Here is a 17,190-nt window from a genome sequence, read left to right on the forward strand (position 1 = left end):
CTCGGCCTCTCTGGTTTAATGGTGGCACAGCCTGCAGTGCGGTTCCTGTAGCAGGGGGCCTGTGGGCCCTGCCCAGAGGCCAGGGCAGGCCGGTGCTGGGGGGCGGGGCCACGAGCCTGGAGCCAAGGGGCTGACACTCCTGCTTGGCCCTGGGGAGACCAGGATGCTTGGGCCCCTCCTGCCACAGGTAGCCAGAAACTTTGGTTTTTTGTAGGGTTTCCAGTTTCCGTCCTCCAGGAGGAGAAACAGGGTTTCTCCTTCCCTAGGGAGCGGACGGGCTGGGGTGGGGATGGGAGGAGTGACGCTGATCAGGAGCCGAAGCTCCAGAGCCACGGGAAGGAACAGTGCTGGGATGTAGGCACTGGGGCCTCTCCTGCCAGCCCCACTGGGGGCCCAGAACCGGGTCCCAGGACGCGAGGGTGGTAGTGAAAAAAGCAGGAGAGAGACACAGAGGCAGACAGGGATTGCATCACCCAGCCAGGGGAAAGAGTCAGTCCCGCGCCCCCTGGGGTTCCGTTCCCCACCTTGGAGGCCGCCCAGATGAGAGTGAACCTGGCCCCGGGCCAGGTCCCCATCCGGGCACAGCAGGGCAACGATGCCCCCTCCCCTGCGGAGGAGGCAGGCGGGAGGGCAGGGTGGCAGCCAGTCGGGTGGTCCCCACTGGGGTCAGCGGGGGCAGAAGGCAGCAGAGCAGAGACGGAGCTCAGTCCCAAGAGACCTCGATGGGCGAGAACTTCCAGAGGTCAGGTTGACCCATGTGCAGCATGCCGCTGAAGGGTGAAGTGCTCCACTGGAATGGAGGCAGCTGGTCCCACGTGGGGCCGCTGACTGCCAGGAGGCGCAGGGCCTTGGCCAGGGCCGTGCTGGTCACCTGCGGGTGCGGGGAGGGCAGGTGGCTAAGTCATCCCAACCCAGGAAGCCCTGCGGCTCCCCCCCAACTCTGACCCCCCCACCCACAGCCCCCCAAGCCCAGCACCTTCACGTCAATGCCCCCGTGGGAGCGCTGGTGCAGAGCCTGGAAGGGGTAGGAGCCGTTGGCAGGGTTGAGGTCGGAGCGGGCCGAGATGGCGTTCTCCCCGTTGGGCTTGGGGGTGCAAGCTTTGCACAGTGACAGGGGGTCGTGCAAGAAGTCGTTGTACCTGGACGTGGAAGGAGAGGAAACACCAGTTGTGCTGGGAGGGGAGACCGGACTCCATGCGGCAGCCCCCTAACCCGGCCTCCTGCGTTCAACGTGCCACCTGGGCTTCCGTCACCCACCTGCCTCGGCTGGTCACTCCACACCCATCACTCAGCCCTCGGCTCTGCCATCCCTCCCTCCGGGTAACCCTCTGGGCCCCCACTCCAGGCCAGGCTGGAGACCCCGCTTTGTCCCTTCACAGCATTTCCTGGAGTTCAGACAGTGCTTGCTATACGCCCACATCACTGTGAGTATGGGATGGCTCTCTGCAGCCCGAGGGAGAGCGTGCTCCCCGAGGACCACAGGGGTACGTTCTGTGCCCTTGGCCGTCCAAGGTCCTGCTGACGCCTCAGTCCCGCTGTTGTGGATGCATCACCCTCTGCCGCCCCCCTGGCTTGTTGGGAGGCTGAAATGAGTTACTATAAAGCCCCGCCCCACAATTCTGGGCTCCCGGTCGCCCCCTCACACCTCATAAGCCGCATCATGGAGTCCAGGTCGTGCACCAGCGAGTGGTTCCGTCGGAAGATCTGGGCCCGGGGGCTCCCGTCGTAGGAGAACCAGGGCCCGTAGCGGGCCACCAGGGCCGGCAGCCCACTGGCGTTGAACACAGACTCAAAGGACCTGCCGGGGACAAGGATGGTCACTCACGACCTCCACTGACTTTACCTGGCCATGGCCTGGGAGGCAAAGAGCGCAGTCGTGCCAGGACACGAACACCAACGACCCTGACAGTCAGGATAACAGTAATCATGTCTTTTGTTTGTGCTGCTGGGAAGTTTGGTGGGGTGGCCAAGTAATAGGTCTGGGCTCCAAGAGATGTGGGGTTCAAATTCTGACCTCACTACTGACCAACTATGGAACCTTGGGAACTTTAGGTACTTTCTCAAGGCCTCAGTTTCATCATCTGTGAAATGGGTATAGGAGCCGTGGTTACCACATGCGGTAGTTGTACAGATCAAAGGAGATAATCTAGGAAGAGCACTGTGAGGGGTAAGGGGTGCTGGTTGTGCAGCCGGTTAAAGCAACTCCAGCTGGGGGCCCACGGCAGGGGTCGGCACCTGAGGCAGGCCACTCCCCACCACCCTGTGGTGGGTGCAGACTGGGAGGCCCTACAGATGCCCACCTCACGACTGTACCCCTAAACTGTCAGGGCTTTCCTGGTGAAGAGAGGAGTGGGGTGGGTTTCTTTCTTTTTTTGAAAGAATTTTACTTTTTGTTTCTTTTCTTCCCCTCCCCCCCACCTTCGCTGGCTACACCACATGGCTTGCAGGATCTTAGTTCCACAACCAGCGGACTGAACCCACACCCCCCACAGTAGAAGCATGGAGTCTTAACCCACTGAATCGCCTGGGAAGTCCCAGGGTGGAACGAAAGAATCACCAGGGAAGGACCCCTCCTCTGTATGGAGAGCTGAGCAAAGGGAGGGGAGTACTAGGAAGCAGGACATACGGGATGTTGTAGCTGGCCCAGTAGGTCTTCTGGTAGAGTTCCGAGGTCCTGTCGGCCACCACCACCATGCCCCTGCGACCAGGAAGACAAACGGGGCACAAATAGTGAGACAGAGGGCTCCTGCAGGCACTGCCGTGCTCAAGGACCCCCGGAGGCTCCCCACTGCCCACGGGTAGATTATGTCCCAAATCTTGAGCCCAATCTGCAGCTGCCTTCTCCTCCGGGCTCGCCTTCCTGAGGTCTCCCCTCCCACACACAGTTTCAGCGGCCTCCGGGCCTCTGCCAAGGCAGTTCCCTCTGCTGGGGCACCCTGCCACTTTCCCGGTACTCACGGGATCTGCTCCAGGACAGTGAGCACCCTTCTCCCAGGGCTGGGCCCGCCAGGGACGAATGCCTTGTAGTCCACGATCATCCACTGGTTGTTGTACCTGCCAGACCCCAGGAGGGAGAGCTGAACAGAGCCGGGGCTGCTGCCCCAGCCGCCCGCTGCCCCCAGGGCCACACACAGCCAGGAATCACGTGGCCAGGGTGCTCTGGGTGTGTCCAGCCATTCAACCATCACCTGGACACTGGCTCACCCAGCTGTCCTCACGCTCTCCTCTTATCATGCTGCTTACCTGCTCCAGAGGAGTCTGTGGCTCCCTAGTGCTTATTGGAACAAAGGTCGATTCTTCTGCCCAACGTCCTAAGACCCTGTCCAATCCGGTTCTGGTGTCTCTGGCTCCCAGGGTCCCATCCACCCATGTCCACCTCCTCGGACGGCCCTCCCCACTATCCCCAGAGCTCTCGAGTTCCACGTTTCTTCCTGGCCTTTCTCTGGGAGCCTTCCCCAGGTGGAGGAGCCTGCGAGAGAGAGGTAAACCCTTTCCTTCCCTGTGCCTCCATTTCCCCACATATGAAACAAGAGGACTCTGCAAAGAGGGTGGGGTGTGTGGCCCTGGTGCCACGTCAGGTCCCCCCAGGGTCTTGAGCATTAGTGGGGAGGTTGGGTGGGGGAGCCATGGTGTCCACTCACGTGCCACTGTTGAACCTCTTAAAGATGTCGGCCCAGGAGTCCCCGTCCAAGGCCAGGCGATTGGCCACGACGTTGCGCATCCACTCCAGCACACAGCCCGTGGGCTGCACGTACTTCCACAGGGCCGGGTTCTTGTTGCCGATGGTGGTCTCCAGGGTCACCTGCGGGAGACCAGAAGCTGCTGCACTGAAGGGTCACCTGACTCACCGCTGGGGCATGCTGCCATTTAGTGGCAGCATGTTGCGTCATTCGTGGCTCCCAACTGTTGACTAGTTTTTTTTTTTAAACTGGCCTCAGAAGCAGTATTTAGGGAGTCTACAGACGTGAGTGCAGAAACAGTACACCTTTATTTGCATTACCATCAAACCGAAACGCAGCATCTTCCACTGTTAACGTGGGTGACACGCTAATGTTATTAGCGGTACTTGAGACGGTCACCAACAGATGTCATGGATGTTATTCCACCATGCGACAGGACTGCACACAACTCAGATGGGTTATGCTCCTTGTAACTTCCAAATTATGGCAGGTAGCCCACCTGTAACCAGTTTATTATTTAACACGCTAAAAAAGCAGCATCTCCCGGCAGACCCCAGAGACACTGCAGGCTCTCAGACCACCGCAAGGAAGCGAATAGTGAAGGGAAGCAAGTCACATGAATTTTTATTTCCCAGCTCATAAAGAAGTTGTTTCCACCATACCGTGTGTGTGTGTGTGTGCTCACTCAGTCAAGTCCAACTCTTTATGACCCCATGGACTGCAGCCTGCCAGGCTCCTCTGTCCACGACTCTGTCCTCTGTCCAGGTAAGGATACTGGAGTGGGTTGCCATGCCCTTCTCCAGAGGATCTTCCTGACCCAGGGATTGAACTCGTGTCTCCTGCATTGGCAAGTGGATTCTTTACCACTGAGCCACCTGGGAAGCCTTTCCACTATACTATAATCTATATAATTTATTGTAAGTGTGCAATCTACTCTAAATCCGCTATAAATATGCAATAGTATTATGTCTTAAAAAACAATGTGCATATCTTAATTTAAAAATAGAAATGACAAAAATACAAAACTGATTACAACAGTCACATTAAAGATCACTGGTCATAGATCATTGCAATGAAAATAATAATAGTGAAAAAAATAAAAATGTTGTAAGAATTACCAAAATGTGACAGAGATACAAAGTGAACAAATGCTATCTAATCTATAATCTAGTGTAAATGTGCAATAGTAGTATCTTAAAAAACAACGTACGTATCTTAATTTTAAGATAGAAAAGACAAAAACAATACAAATCAAAAAAATGATTACAATAGTCATATTAAAGGTCACTGATCACAGATCACCGTAACGAATACAATAATAATGAAAAAATGAAAAATATTGCGAGAACTACCAAAATGTGACACAGAGATACAAAGTGAACAAATGCTGGTGGGAAAATGGTGTTGATAGACTTGCAGGTTGTTAAAAACCTTCAATTTGTAAAAATCACAGTATCTGCAAAATCCAATAAAACGAGGTACGTCTGTATATTACATTAAAAGCTTACTTAAATACTATTTCAATAAATGCATGTCAATGTACTTAGTCTCCTTTATAACCCTGTATATTGGTTTATGCATTTAAAAGTATTATTCTAAGAAGGGGTTCAACAGCTCCCCAGATGGCCAAAGGAGCCCGTGGCACAGAAACAGTTAAGAACCCCAAAGGAAGGTAAATTTCCCATTTGGACACTTTCCAGGTAACAGAATCAAACAGGGATCAATCCTGCAAGGATCCACTGTCCTTCCCCAGGCTTCACTCCTGCTTTCCCAGCCCCAGACCACAGCAAGGGGGCCCCCTCACCCACTGCCTGGCCCCTCTCAGGCTTGTTCCCACATCTGGGGGGACTAAATGCCCTGCTCCTCTCATAGACTAATAGAAACAAAAAAGGCCTTCCATCCCCCTCACCAGGAACTGGTGTCTTCTGCTTCTAGGCTGTTTTTTAAGGGATGTTTTTTTCTCCTCTGCAGGGTTGCCCTGGTGACCACAGGGCTTGCTGAAATCCACCAGGGGTGCCAGGAACAGATTTCTGAGAGTCTGGCACCCAGCCAGGAAAACAGATAAAAACAACACATTGGAATAAACAACATTTATTCAGAGAACCCGGCCAGGCTGAGAGGGGGCTTTGTGAAAAACAAGAGGAAAAGCAGAACAAGAGCGAGCAGAGTCATGGTGGAGAGAGAAATGGCTTTTCCTAAATATATAAACACCAAATGAGGTCACTTGGGCAGAGGATATTTTTAAAGGGCTCAGACCAACAATTTCCCAAGAGCTGGGTGACAATGCAGAAGTCCAGGTCAACCGCAGGGTCTGGGGCCTGGGAGCTACGTTTTTTGAGAGCACCCCCTGGTGGAGGATGGACTCATGCCGGGGTTGCGGGGGGGTTGTCCACCTGCCACACCTGAGCTGCCAGGTGAGAAGCTGCCCAGGCAGGAGAAAGGTAACACAGAAGATGACTCACCAGCCCACTGCCAAGAATGTAGAAGTCATCACAGGAGAAAATGGTGCCAGGGTAGGATGAGAAGATCACTTTGTTGCCAGGAGCCCGGGTGGATTCTGCTGCAAGGGCGAGAGTGAACCCAAGTTGGGGCGGGGTGGGGGCTGGTCAGACAAATCCATATGAGGACCCCTGCACCTCCACCCAACAAGACTCGGTGGTCTCCAGGTGGGGCAGCAGGCATCAGAGGAAGCCCCCCACTCCATTCTTTCTGAGAGTTAGCAAACCAGGCCATTTGTATAAAAGCTAGTAGCAAAATGGATATACAATTTTTTAATTATTATACCTTTTTTGGCTTTCCTTTTTTACTGCAAAAATCTACTGCAAAAAAAGATAATTCAGAGAGCAAATACCCAGAAGTCTCAGAGTACACACTCCGTGCTGGGGGAGGTGGTTATCCCCTGCTTTACCAAGGTATAACAGATAAATAAAAATTGTGCCTAAGGCTACACTCGGTGATGTTGGGACAGATGTAGACACCGTGGAAGGATGACCACCACCAACTAACTTACACATCCATCATTTCACAGTCACCTTTGTTGCGTGTGTGGTGAAGACACTTAAGTTCTGCTGTCTTGGCAGGTTTCGCGTATACAATACTGTGTTGTTAACCACAGTCACCACAGCGTGCTTCAGGGTAAGTAGACTTTAAAAATCTTACTTGTCTTCTAACTGGGAGCTGGTCCTCTCTGATCAGCATCTCCCTATTATGGTATGTAAGTAAGATCTAGTTCCCCACCAGGGATTGAACCCAGGCCCCCTGCACTGGGAGCACAGACCTTAGCCACTGGACCATCAGGACAGTCTCAAGTCTATTAATTTTTAGGAGGTCCACAGATGCACGTATAAATGCATCCCCCCAAATCTAGACGCATCCAAACCAAAATGGCATCAGCGCTGTCCTCTTAGGAGAGGTCTGGAATACGGGAGGAGGGCATCGAGGGAGATGCATTTCTCCATCTCTAGTGCTGGAATTTGTGGCAGGGAGAACGTACTGACACATTACTAGTATAAAAAAATGTTTAAACAAATCGAACGATGACGTACATTTTATTTAAAAGTCCAGGAAAACAAAGTAACTCAATGTTCACAGAAATGACCCCCTGTGGGTTGCGGAGTGCTCCAAAGACTTTTACTGTGTGTGTGTGTTGTTTTGCTGTGTTTTCCAGTTTTCTATGACATACATGTATGACTTATGTAGGTTTTTTTTTTACGATTGTTTTTTGATGTAGATCATTTTTAAAGTCTGTATTGAATTTGTTACAATATTGCTTCTGCTGTTTATGTTCTGGTTTTGTGGCCTCCAGGCATGTGGGATCTCAGGTCCCTGACCAGGGATCAAACCCTCATCCCCTGCATTGGAAGGTGAAGTCTAACCACTGGACCACCAGGGAAGTCCCTATTTCCCCACTTCTTGAATCTGAACTGGTCCCTTGACTTGCTTTGAGCACCAGAATGTTGTGCCAGTTTCGGTGGGCCCTCAAGAGGCGCTCCACACTTCCCGGCCCAGATGTCACTGGAACAAGCCTGAGCTAGCATGTGGGAGGACAAATGCCCATATAGCCCAGCTGTCACGTCATCCCAGCCGACAGCAACCCCAAGACATGCAGATGAGGCCATCCTAGGTCAGCCAGCCCACCCCAGCTGAATACAGAAGCACTGGTGAGCCTGGCCAAGGTCAGGAGGCTTGGTTCAGAAGAGCAAAACCACACAGGTGACCTACAGACAAGTGAGTAAAAACAAATGGCTATTTTAAACCTTTGTTTTAAATTTGGGGTGATTTGTTATGCAGCACTAGCTTGCTGATACACTTTGTGAGATAAAAATTAAAAGGAAATAAATAAGTTAACAATAACATGAACCCTTAGCGTGGCCTTACAGTGACCCCAGTGTATACAGGGCCAAGACCCACACCTCCTAGCACTGTGCACGCTGTGTACCGACAGACACGCCCACACACAGAGATCCACCCACATCTACCCACCTTGGGGCCCTTCTCTGAACTGGAACCAGTATTTCTTCATGATGCGCAGCATGTACTGGTAGGAGTGCCAGGTGTTGTGGGCAACCAGGAGGTCACGCTGGCCAGGCAGCAGTTTGATGAGGGCCGAACAGGAGCCAGAGCCCATAGCATGGTTGGTCTTGGTCTTATTCAGGGCCACCTCTAAGTCTTCAAGGTCCCCAGAGATCTGCAACAGGCTGTGGAGGGCCAGGGTGCTGGAGGGCTACCACACCTGCATTATGTACCCATTTCACAGAGGAGGAAGCTGTGGCACTGGGATATCTGGCAACCGGTCGGAGGCCACGTAGCCAGGACGTGGCAGGGCTGGTACTGGAACCCAGACCAGTCTGACTGCAAGGCGCATGGCCCTCTCCCCTGCCCTATGCACTCTGGGGGTGGCACTTACAGGAACCCCAAGGGTTTGACGGTAAACTTCCCAGTTGGAAAGGCCACACTGCCTTCATAGCTGTCCTCCAGGCCCTTCAGCTGCAGGAGGGTCAGCCGCACCTGGGGAGGGGGGCAAGGGGTGGGGGCAGAGGGAGGGTGAGGCCTCTCCCCCAGGCTCATACCTTCTCCTGCAATGGCGGGGGGCGGGGGGGGAGGGGTCTGGCAAGAGAGGCTCAGATGCACCCTCCAGGCTCCAGCCAGCCCTGACCCCCTCCTTAACCACAGCTACCCCTCAAAGCTAAGCACCCTCCTGCCATCACCTAACTGCCTGTCTCCATTCTGTGCCAACCCCAAATAACCCCCTGTAAGGGCCCAGCCCAAAGCCACCTCCTCCAGGAAGCCTCCCAGCCTGCCCTGGCCCACTGTGGACCGCTCCCTGTTCTGAGTTCCGTTATTGGCTATGCTGCTGGCTCAGGGCACTGGTCTCGTGTGGCTGACTTCTCCCCACTGGCACTGTCACTTTCTGTAACCACGGAGTACAACACTGGGTCCCCATGGGGCCTTGGCCTGGGCTGAACATACACCAGGCACTTAGCAAGCATCTGTAAGACAGATGGACAAAAGGACAGATGGATGGACAGGCAGGACTGATAGACAGATGGTGGCTGCTGAAGTAAACAAGAGGACGGAAAGAAAGGCAATCATCTATATGGACAGGAGAGTGGAGAGAAGGACAGATGCTCAGGCAGGTGCTGAAGTAGATGCACAGGACAGGATGGATTCATTCCCTCATCTGTCAATACGCAACAAACCTTCACTTATAAAGCGCCGACAATGCGCCAGCCCCTGTGCTAGGTACTAGGGCCCGCACAGCGGCCTTGTCCCTTGCCTTGTCTTCATGGGGCCTGAGTCCGGTTGGAGACAGGCACTGAATGCCCTGTAAGAGTGCTACCAGGAAGGGCAGAGAGGGCAGGCGGCCGTGAGGAGTGGTGGTGGGGGCCGGATGGAGGGGGAGGAAGAAGAGCGTTCCAGGCAGAAGGAACAGCACTTTCTAAAGCCCCGAGGCAAGAGGTAACACATCTTCCTCAAGGAACTGGGAGGAGGCCAGAGGCCGGAGCACAGATCAAGGTCAACAGGCTGGGGAGGGAGAGGGTGCCGGGGGCTTCTGAGGCCACATTATGGGCTGCGGCATCACCCTGGAACAAGAGGGCAGCCCCTGGTGAGATTTACGAAGAGCCGAGACAGAGCAGAGGGGATGGACCAACAGATGGACAGACGGATGAGCGCCAAGACTCTGATCAGAAAGATGAGGAATGAAGCAGGGAAGGTGGTCAGTCAGCAAGACGGCTAGACAGGTAGAAGGGAGGGCAGATGGACAGACAGGTAGATGATGAGCCACGACAGGTAACCAAACAGGATATAGCAACAAGGTGGGTGGACAGAAGATCTTGACGACAGGGCTAAGATGGGCAGGTAGGTGACAGATGGATGAATAAGAGGAGAGTGAAAGATGGACAGGCTGTGGAGGGTGGACAAATGAGCTGACAAACGAGATGCATGGATGGGTAAATGGATGGACAGATGGAAGAATGGGCAGGTGGATGGAGAGATGGATGGAAGAATGGGCGGGTGGATGGAGAGATGGATGGATGGGTGGGTGGGTAGAGAGATGGATGGAAGAATGGGCGGGTGGATGGAGAGATGGATGGATGGGTCGGTGGAGAGATGGATGTATAGGAGGGAGAAAGGGAAGGGTGGACATGGAGGGAGGGAAGAGTGGACAGATGTGAGAATGGACAGGCAGGCAGATGGGTAGGCAGATGGGTGGATGGGTGAGGGAGGGAGGAAGAAAGGGCTGGCTGATAGGAGTGGGAGACAGGTTGGCCAGTGGAACAGGGGCAGCTGCAGTGGCAGCAGGTCCCTGAAACTGACCCAACCTGCCGCCCCAGCCCCCCCTGGTGCCACCTGGTGCCAGCTGCACCCACCTGGTGCCAGTAAGCAGAGCCATTGTTCAGCTCCATCTCTTTCTGCATCCACTCCAGGTTGGCCTCTAGGAAGTTCTTGAGCCTCTCACAGTAACCGACTTCATACTCGAAGGGGCCGCAGTAATTCACCACCGTGTTCATCCAGTACATGTAGATGAGCTGGGGGCAGTGGGGGAGTGAGGTGGGTGAGGGCAGGGGTGGGGCAGCAGGGCTGCTCTCTTCCCCGAGGACCCCCTGACCCCCGACTCGGGCTCAGAGCCCCCACTCCCATCCAGGTCTCCAGAGTCCAAGGAGCCCTGGTGGAGACACCCCTGCACCTTTGCCCATGCCGGCTTCTGTCCCCCAGGGCCCTCCTCACCTAGCCACTCTTACTCCCTCCCAACAGGGCCCAATGCCCCTGGCCGCCTCCCGCTTCTGAACGCCTTCAGCATTCACCGTCTGTCCTAGATGACGCCTCCTTTGCTACTGGGGACCCCCGCCCTCACCCCACCCTCACCGCAATCTATACATGTGGTCGGTCAGTCAATGACCAATTTCGTAGAGTACCTACTATGTCCTGCCTCAAGCACTGAGGACACCACCGTGAACTTGGCAAGAGAATCTCATGCCGGTTCTCCCCGCCCCCCGCTGTCACATGAACTAGCCTGGACCGGGCTGGAGGATCAAAGACCACAAGACCCCGGTCGCCTCCACCACCCCAGCTGATCCACCTCCCCTGGGGGCTGGTGTGCAAGCTCAGGGAGATAACATGGGCAAAGCGCCTGGCACGTGTGTCTGGGGTTCCTCATGTGAGAACCACATTGGGCCTTGCCTCCGTGTTCCTGGCTCAGGCTATGAGGACCATGAGAGGTGGAATCGTGCCTCATTTACCACTGGGCACCCCAAACCATGAGGGCCTGACCCAATGTCTGACCTCTCCCCAGACACTGAGGTCCCACGAGGGCACCTCAACTGCAACTGGGGGTCAGAAAGAGGAGAGGGAGTTTACAGACGGCTGTTGGCCGTACCCCGTCTCCTTGATGCGCTCTGTCCCCCTCACCACTATGCGTATCAGACCCACCACGCTGGCGTTCATTTTCACGGCTCTATCATCCTGCACTGTGTTTGGTACCGCAAGCCAGTTGCCCGGGGGCTACCTGCTGGTGGCATTTGAGTGTTCCCACCTCAGAGGCTGCTCTGAACCCCTCACACGCATCCTCGGGTCATCTCTAGGGTACACGCCTGAGGAGCGGGGCCACTGGGTCCTCAGGTATGTGTGCGTTCAACTCTACAGGCTAACACCGACTTATCGTCCAGCAGGGGTGTCACGTCCCCACGCACCCTGTGGGAGCACGGCTGGCACACCACAGCCTCACCCATTCCCCATGCCTTCTGAAAGGTGTGACTACCACTTTTAAACAGCCCCAAAGCAGTTAAAGCAACACAAAAGCTTGTTTACGGTTTCATCAGATGTAGTAAAACCAATTTAACCCAAGGAAGGGAGTGGAAATAACTCGGTCCACTCACTGATGAATGGATAAACAAAACTGTCTATCCCTAAGATGCGATATTATTCGGCCATAAAAAGGAATAAAGTTCTAATACACGCTAAAATGTGCAGGAACCTTGAAAACAAGTGAAAGAAGCCAGTTGCACAAGGCCACATATTGTATGATTTCTTTCATAGGAACTGTCCAGAATAAGCCAATCCGTAGAGAGAGAAAGTAGATTAGTGGCTGCCAGGGGCTGGGTGGAGGGGTGGAAAGGGAGGTGACTGCTAACGGGTGTGGGTTTTCTTCCTGGGGTGGTGAGAATGTTCTGGAATTAAGATAGTGGTGGTGGTCGTGTAACCTTACGAATATAGTAAAAACCACTGGAGTGTACACATTTTAAAATGGTGAATTTTATAGCATGGGAATTCTATCTCAATAAAAATGAATGAATGAATGAAAGGGAATGGGAACGGCAGCCACCCCTTGTAGTTTGGTGTGTGTCTCTGGGCTGGGGAGGCAGGGAATGGTGCTGAGAAGGGGGTTTCAATTAATATTAGTAACATTCCAGGGTTTAGTTGGGGCATTTATTTTATTATTAAGCTTTGTAACTTGGAAATGCATGTTGGGGGCCAGCGTGAGGCACTCCGCCCGTGGCAAAGGTCATGAGGAAGGAGGCTCGGCATACGCAAAGGCGGGATCGAGCCTCAGGAGTCCCCCTGGAAATCCTCGAGCATCTACCCCCATAACCAGAGCCTGCCTACTTTACTACTTTGTGCTCTCACCTACACCTCTGACTTTATGGGGGGCTGTCCCCCACCACCTCTTTCGGAGAAGGAGTTAACTTAGAGCTCCAGTTAATAATAATTCCTGGGCGTGACAAGAGTGTTTTAACCTACAAACTCCTCTTAAGGTTCTCTAGCCTGCCTGACAGGCTTGTCTGGCCACATGTGATTGCTCACAGCCTCCCAACCGTGAGAGGCAAGAGATGCTTTAAACCTTCTAAAAACAGGTTCCTTAGAAAAGTTAGAAAACCATTAGTATAAGTATAGTGGGCTGATTAGAAATTGTATTGGTGAAGGGTTTTTCATTTGTTGAGCCAATGTTCGCTGCTAAGTCTCCACATCCCCTGCCCTTATACACATTAATGAATATATAGAAGAAATAAGTATTAACCTTTGATATTAGTCACGTTGGACCTTAGGCTAAGTAAATTCTTTTCTTAATTAAAACCCACTACACCCTCACCCTATAGGAATGTAACTTTATCTGGTACCTTCAGAAGGTGGCGTCTGTTTCAAAAATTATCACCCCTGGAGAAATAAGTGTTCTGGTTGACTGACTGCTGTCACAAGGAGAGGGTCATAAATTGTCAGCAGGCCCCCTGGCCAGAAGATGATGTAACACCCCTAAGACCTCTGTATACATTTGTATGAAGCACCTGACTTTGATAAAAGTCAGGACTGCTGACCCCGTGTGACTTTTGCATAACATCTCAATGTATAAAAGTAGACCATGGAAAATAAAGAATTGGGATCAGTTCCTCGAAAGACTGGTCTCCCCATGTCTCTCTCTCTCAAACTCTGGCTGAGTCTCCATCTGGAGCGCAGAACCCGCCATGCTTACTAATTATGCCTGGGCTTCTAAGATCTGACCGGGGAGGTCTCAGTGTCTCCTCTCCTTCGGGAGAACGGAAGGACGCCTGCGGCCTACGTAAGTGGTGCAAGCTTCTTGTCTTGAAGTTTTATTGGTCTCCCGCGTAAACCAAGCTACTCAGCATCTTTTCTCCACTGAATTTTCCTACTGAGCCATCCTCATTCTATTACTCTTTACATCTCTAATTAATATCTAATTGAAGCTATTGTATTCTGATCCTCGCCAACGCTGTCCCCGCTTCGAACTCCTTGGATCAGCCGGGGCTGGACCCCGGCAAATGCGTTATGTGTTTTCACATGCATCAGAGAGTACCCAGGGTAAATGTTCAACAAAAACAGGTGAGCCTTTTCTTCCCAACTGGATGGAAGGTTGGGGGTGGGGGAGAGCCCCCTACGCACATCTCAGACCCCTCCGAAGCTCTCTAGGGAACACACTTGCTGGGTGGGGGGAGTCCCGGGTTCCCCGACTGACCAGGCCCTCACCTCCTCGGACACAGCAGCCTCCACCACGCCCGCGGCGTAGGCCTGCAGACTGTCATTGAAGCGGCCGTTCGTGTGCAGCTCCAGAAAGGCCCACCTGCAGAGGGAGAGAGGGGGACACCTGGTCAGCGAGGGGGCGAGCGTGAAACAGGTGCTCAGCTCAGCTTGCGGCTATCTGCAGCTTTAAACCACAGAAAACAACTCAGTGACGAACTGCCATTCACATGGATGTCTGTCGGTCTGCCTCCGTGCACATTTCAGGCTGAGTCCCTAAAAGCGGAACTGCTGGGTCAAAGGATACATGGATTTTTATTCTTAACAGATGCTTACAAACAGAGCTGAACTAACCCTTACTCCCCGCCCTGCCCCCATAATACAGCTACTCCCTAGTGAGGGTTTCCTCTGCGCCAGGCACTGTTCTAGTCATTTCCATATCTTTTTTTTTTTAATTTTTACAATTCATTCATTTATTTATTCTTGGCATCACTGGGTCTCGTTGCTGTGGTGGGCTTTCTCTAGTTGCAGCATATGGACGTCTCATTTGGTGAAATTCTCTCTATACATATTAGCCCTGGCTTGTCACTGATATGGAAAATGCCTGTATTTTAACAGGTTTTTCCTTTTTTTTTTTTTGCCATGGAGTGGTTTTCAGCTTTGTCCTATCTTTCCTTTATGGTTCTGGATTTCATCCTTGCTCCAAGGACAGAGAAATATTCACCCAGGTGACTTCTGTAACTAAGGAAAACATTTGTGAAGGTAATTTCTTTTAAGAAAATGAGGGCGAAGAAGACACCAGTGAAACCTTGAAGAGGTTACATGACAGGAGAGCCAGGCTGAGCCAGGGCTGTCCCATGGAGAGTTGGCTACAAACCCACCAAAGAGCTCCAGGACAAGAACAGCTCTGCCCTAGAGAATATACAGCAGAGATAATGACTATCGAACGCTCACACCCCAAAGTTTCGCCAATTGAGGTTCTGTGAGCACCTATGGGAGCCGGACACAAAGGGCATACAAGAATGAATGCAACTGCTGTGACAAGAAAAGGATACCCTGAGGAGGTACGCTCCTGCTGCTACTGAGTAAAATCTAGGAAGGCTTCTCAGAAGAGGTGATAGCTGCTCTGGGTTCTAAAGTTTAAGTAGGAGCTTGCAGGAAGAAGGGGGTCAGAGGGAGGAGAGGGAAAGTAAAAGAAAGAAGGGCAAGCTCTGAAAGTTCCAAAGCAAAGAAATTGAGCCACAAGATAAAAAGGAGCTGTGGGGACGTGTTATGGGGCCCCGACAGTGGACAACAACTCCCAGTGCTAGGCACATCACATGTTTACCTCTCTCTCTAAGTTCTTCCAACATGTACAGATGTGGGACCCAAGGCTCAGAGAGGTGAAGCCACTTGCCCGAAGTCACACAGCAAGTAAGTGAAGGAGCTGAGACTAGCACTGCAGAGCATGTGCTCTGAGCCTCTAACTTAACTGAGTTTTGTGGGCAACTGTTTAGTCCTTAAAGGTGAAGGGATTAGTTCTTACCAAAGGAATACGAGAGCCATGGACTTCCAGGTAATGACTCACACAGAATCACAGATAAGGACAGGAAAACGCAAGAGCCTAGAATAAAGGTCTTAAATTTTAAGGAAAGCAGAAGACAAAGAGAGCCTGGGCTCTCTCAGGCTGACTTTGAATCCCCAGGTCTGTCTGTTACTGACTGTGTACCTTTGGGCAAATTGCCCTCTCTGGGCCTCAGTTTTCTCATCTACAAAATGGGCAAGGTGACTCCCACTTCAGAGGGTTGCCATGGCAGGTGCCAGAAGAGGACTCACGTTTTACAGCCACTAAATACATGTCTTATCACGAATCTGAGAGGGGAGGTTTGGAGTGATCCAGTAGATTTGGTGGATTTCAAACAGGGCTCAGTATGTACACTCACTTATGACCAAAAAAAAAAAAAATCACAAGGAATCAAAATGTATACAAATTACCTAAAACCAAAAAAGAAGCTGTTCAGATGCTAAGCCTTGGTGATAACTGAAAGGTCAGTGCCCTTCCTCCAGACAGCCCTCCTTAAAAGCTCTCTGGCGGGGAGCAGGCTCAGTTAGGGCCATGGTGCTGAGTCCATGGACTCAGGCAGTGGCTGAGAACTCACCCTGCGACCCGGACTCTCACAGCCCTTATGGAGCCGTAGGAGGGTCCTTGTTCACAGCAACCTTTTTTTTTCCTGGCTGTACTGCTTGGCTTGCAGGATCTTAGTTCCCCAATCAGGGATAGAACCCGTGCCCCCTGCAGTAGAAGCTCAGAGTCTTAATCACTGGACCGCCAGGGAAATCCCTGGCATTTCTGAGTAGAGCTGGAGAAACCTGGACCCTCTCGAAATATCTGGTGTTAGGGGCCTAACACAATAACCTACACATAGACACTGTGGGCGTAGAGAACCTCATGGCAGGCTGCCATGGGTAAGGAGGTGTCAGACACTAGGTTTTTTCTTTTTTTCCTCCAAAAAATAACAAACAGGATTAGAGAAGGACAAATGGTAGATTCAGGATTGCCTCACGTTCAAAAGCATTACACACACACAGAGACACACACCAGTACACATACACATGTATATATATATATATATATGTTTAGGCCTGTTAGGCACAGAAAATTCTGGAAGAAAGAACTACAGTGGCTTTATATATGAAAAGAAAGAATGGGGGCACGGTTTATCTTCCACATCCCATCTTACCTTTCTAAACTGCTAGAATTTTTTTTACCATCAATAGTTAAGTGTGTGCTCAGTCATGTCCGACTTTTTGCAACCCCATGGACTCTAGTCCACCAGACACCTCTCTCCATAGGATTTTACAGGCAATACTGGAGTGGGTTGCCATTTCCTTCTCCAGGGGATCTTCCTAACCCATGGATCAAACCCACATCTCTTGTATCTCCTGCATTGGCAGGTGAATTCCTTACAACTAGCGCTACCTTGGAAGCCCAGAACAATTAAGTACTATTAACTATTAACCTAATAATTAAGTACAAAAATATAAAAGAATGCAGCGTGAC

General features: G+C 51.9%; 1 protein-coding gene across 5 annotated transcripts in view; it reads right to left on the minus strand.

Moving 5' to 3' along the window:
- The window catches only part of PLBD2 (phospholipase B domain containing 2), a 22,337-nt gene continuing 5,147 nt past the window's right edge, over positions 1–17,190 (minus strand). For 2 of the 5 annotated variants that reach the window (XM_005217816.5, XM_059875979.1), the window contains exons 2-13: positions 14,160–14,253; positions 10,553–10,711; positions 8,587–8,687; positions 8,163–8,377; positions 6,143–6,240; positions 5,590–5,718; positions 3,642–3,802; positions 2,959–3,054; positions 2,627–2,698; positions 1,646–1,798; positions 977–1,139; positions 1–871 (exon numbers count right to left, since the gene is read on the minus strand). In XM_005217816.5, coding sequence (XP_005217873.1) covers positions 704–871; positions 977–1,139; positions 1,646–1,798; positions 2,627–2,698; positions 2,959–3,054; positions 3,642–3,802; positions 5,590–5,718; positions 6,143–6,240; positions 8,163–8,377; positions 8,587–8,687; positions 10,553–10,711; positions 14,160–14,253 — 1,609 coding nt within the window. In that variant the 3' untranslated portion in view covers positions 1–703. 5 annotated transcript variants of the gene reach the window in all.

The sequence above is a fragment of the Bos taurus genome, chromosome 17 (assembly GCF_002263795.3).
Source record: "Bos taurus isolate L1 Dominette 01449 registration number 42190680 breed Hereford chromosome 17, ARS-UCD2.0, whole genome shotgun sequence".
NCBI lineage: Eukaryota > Metazoa > Chordata > Mammalia > Artiodactyla > Bovidae > Bos > Bos taurus.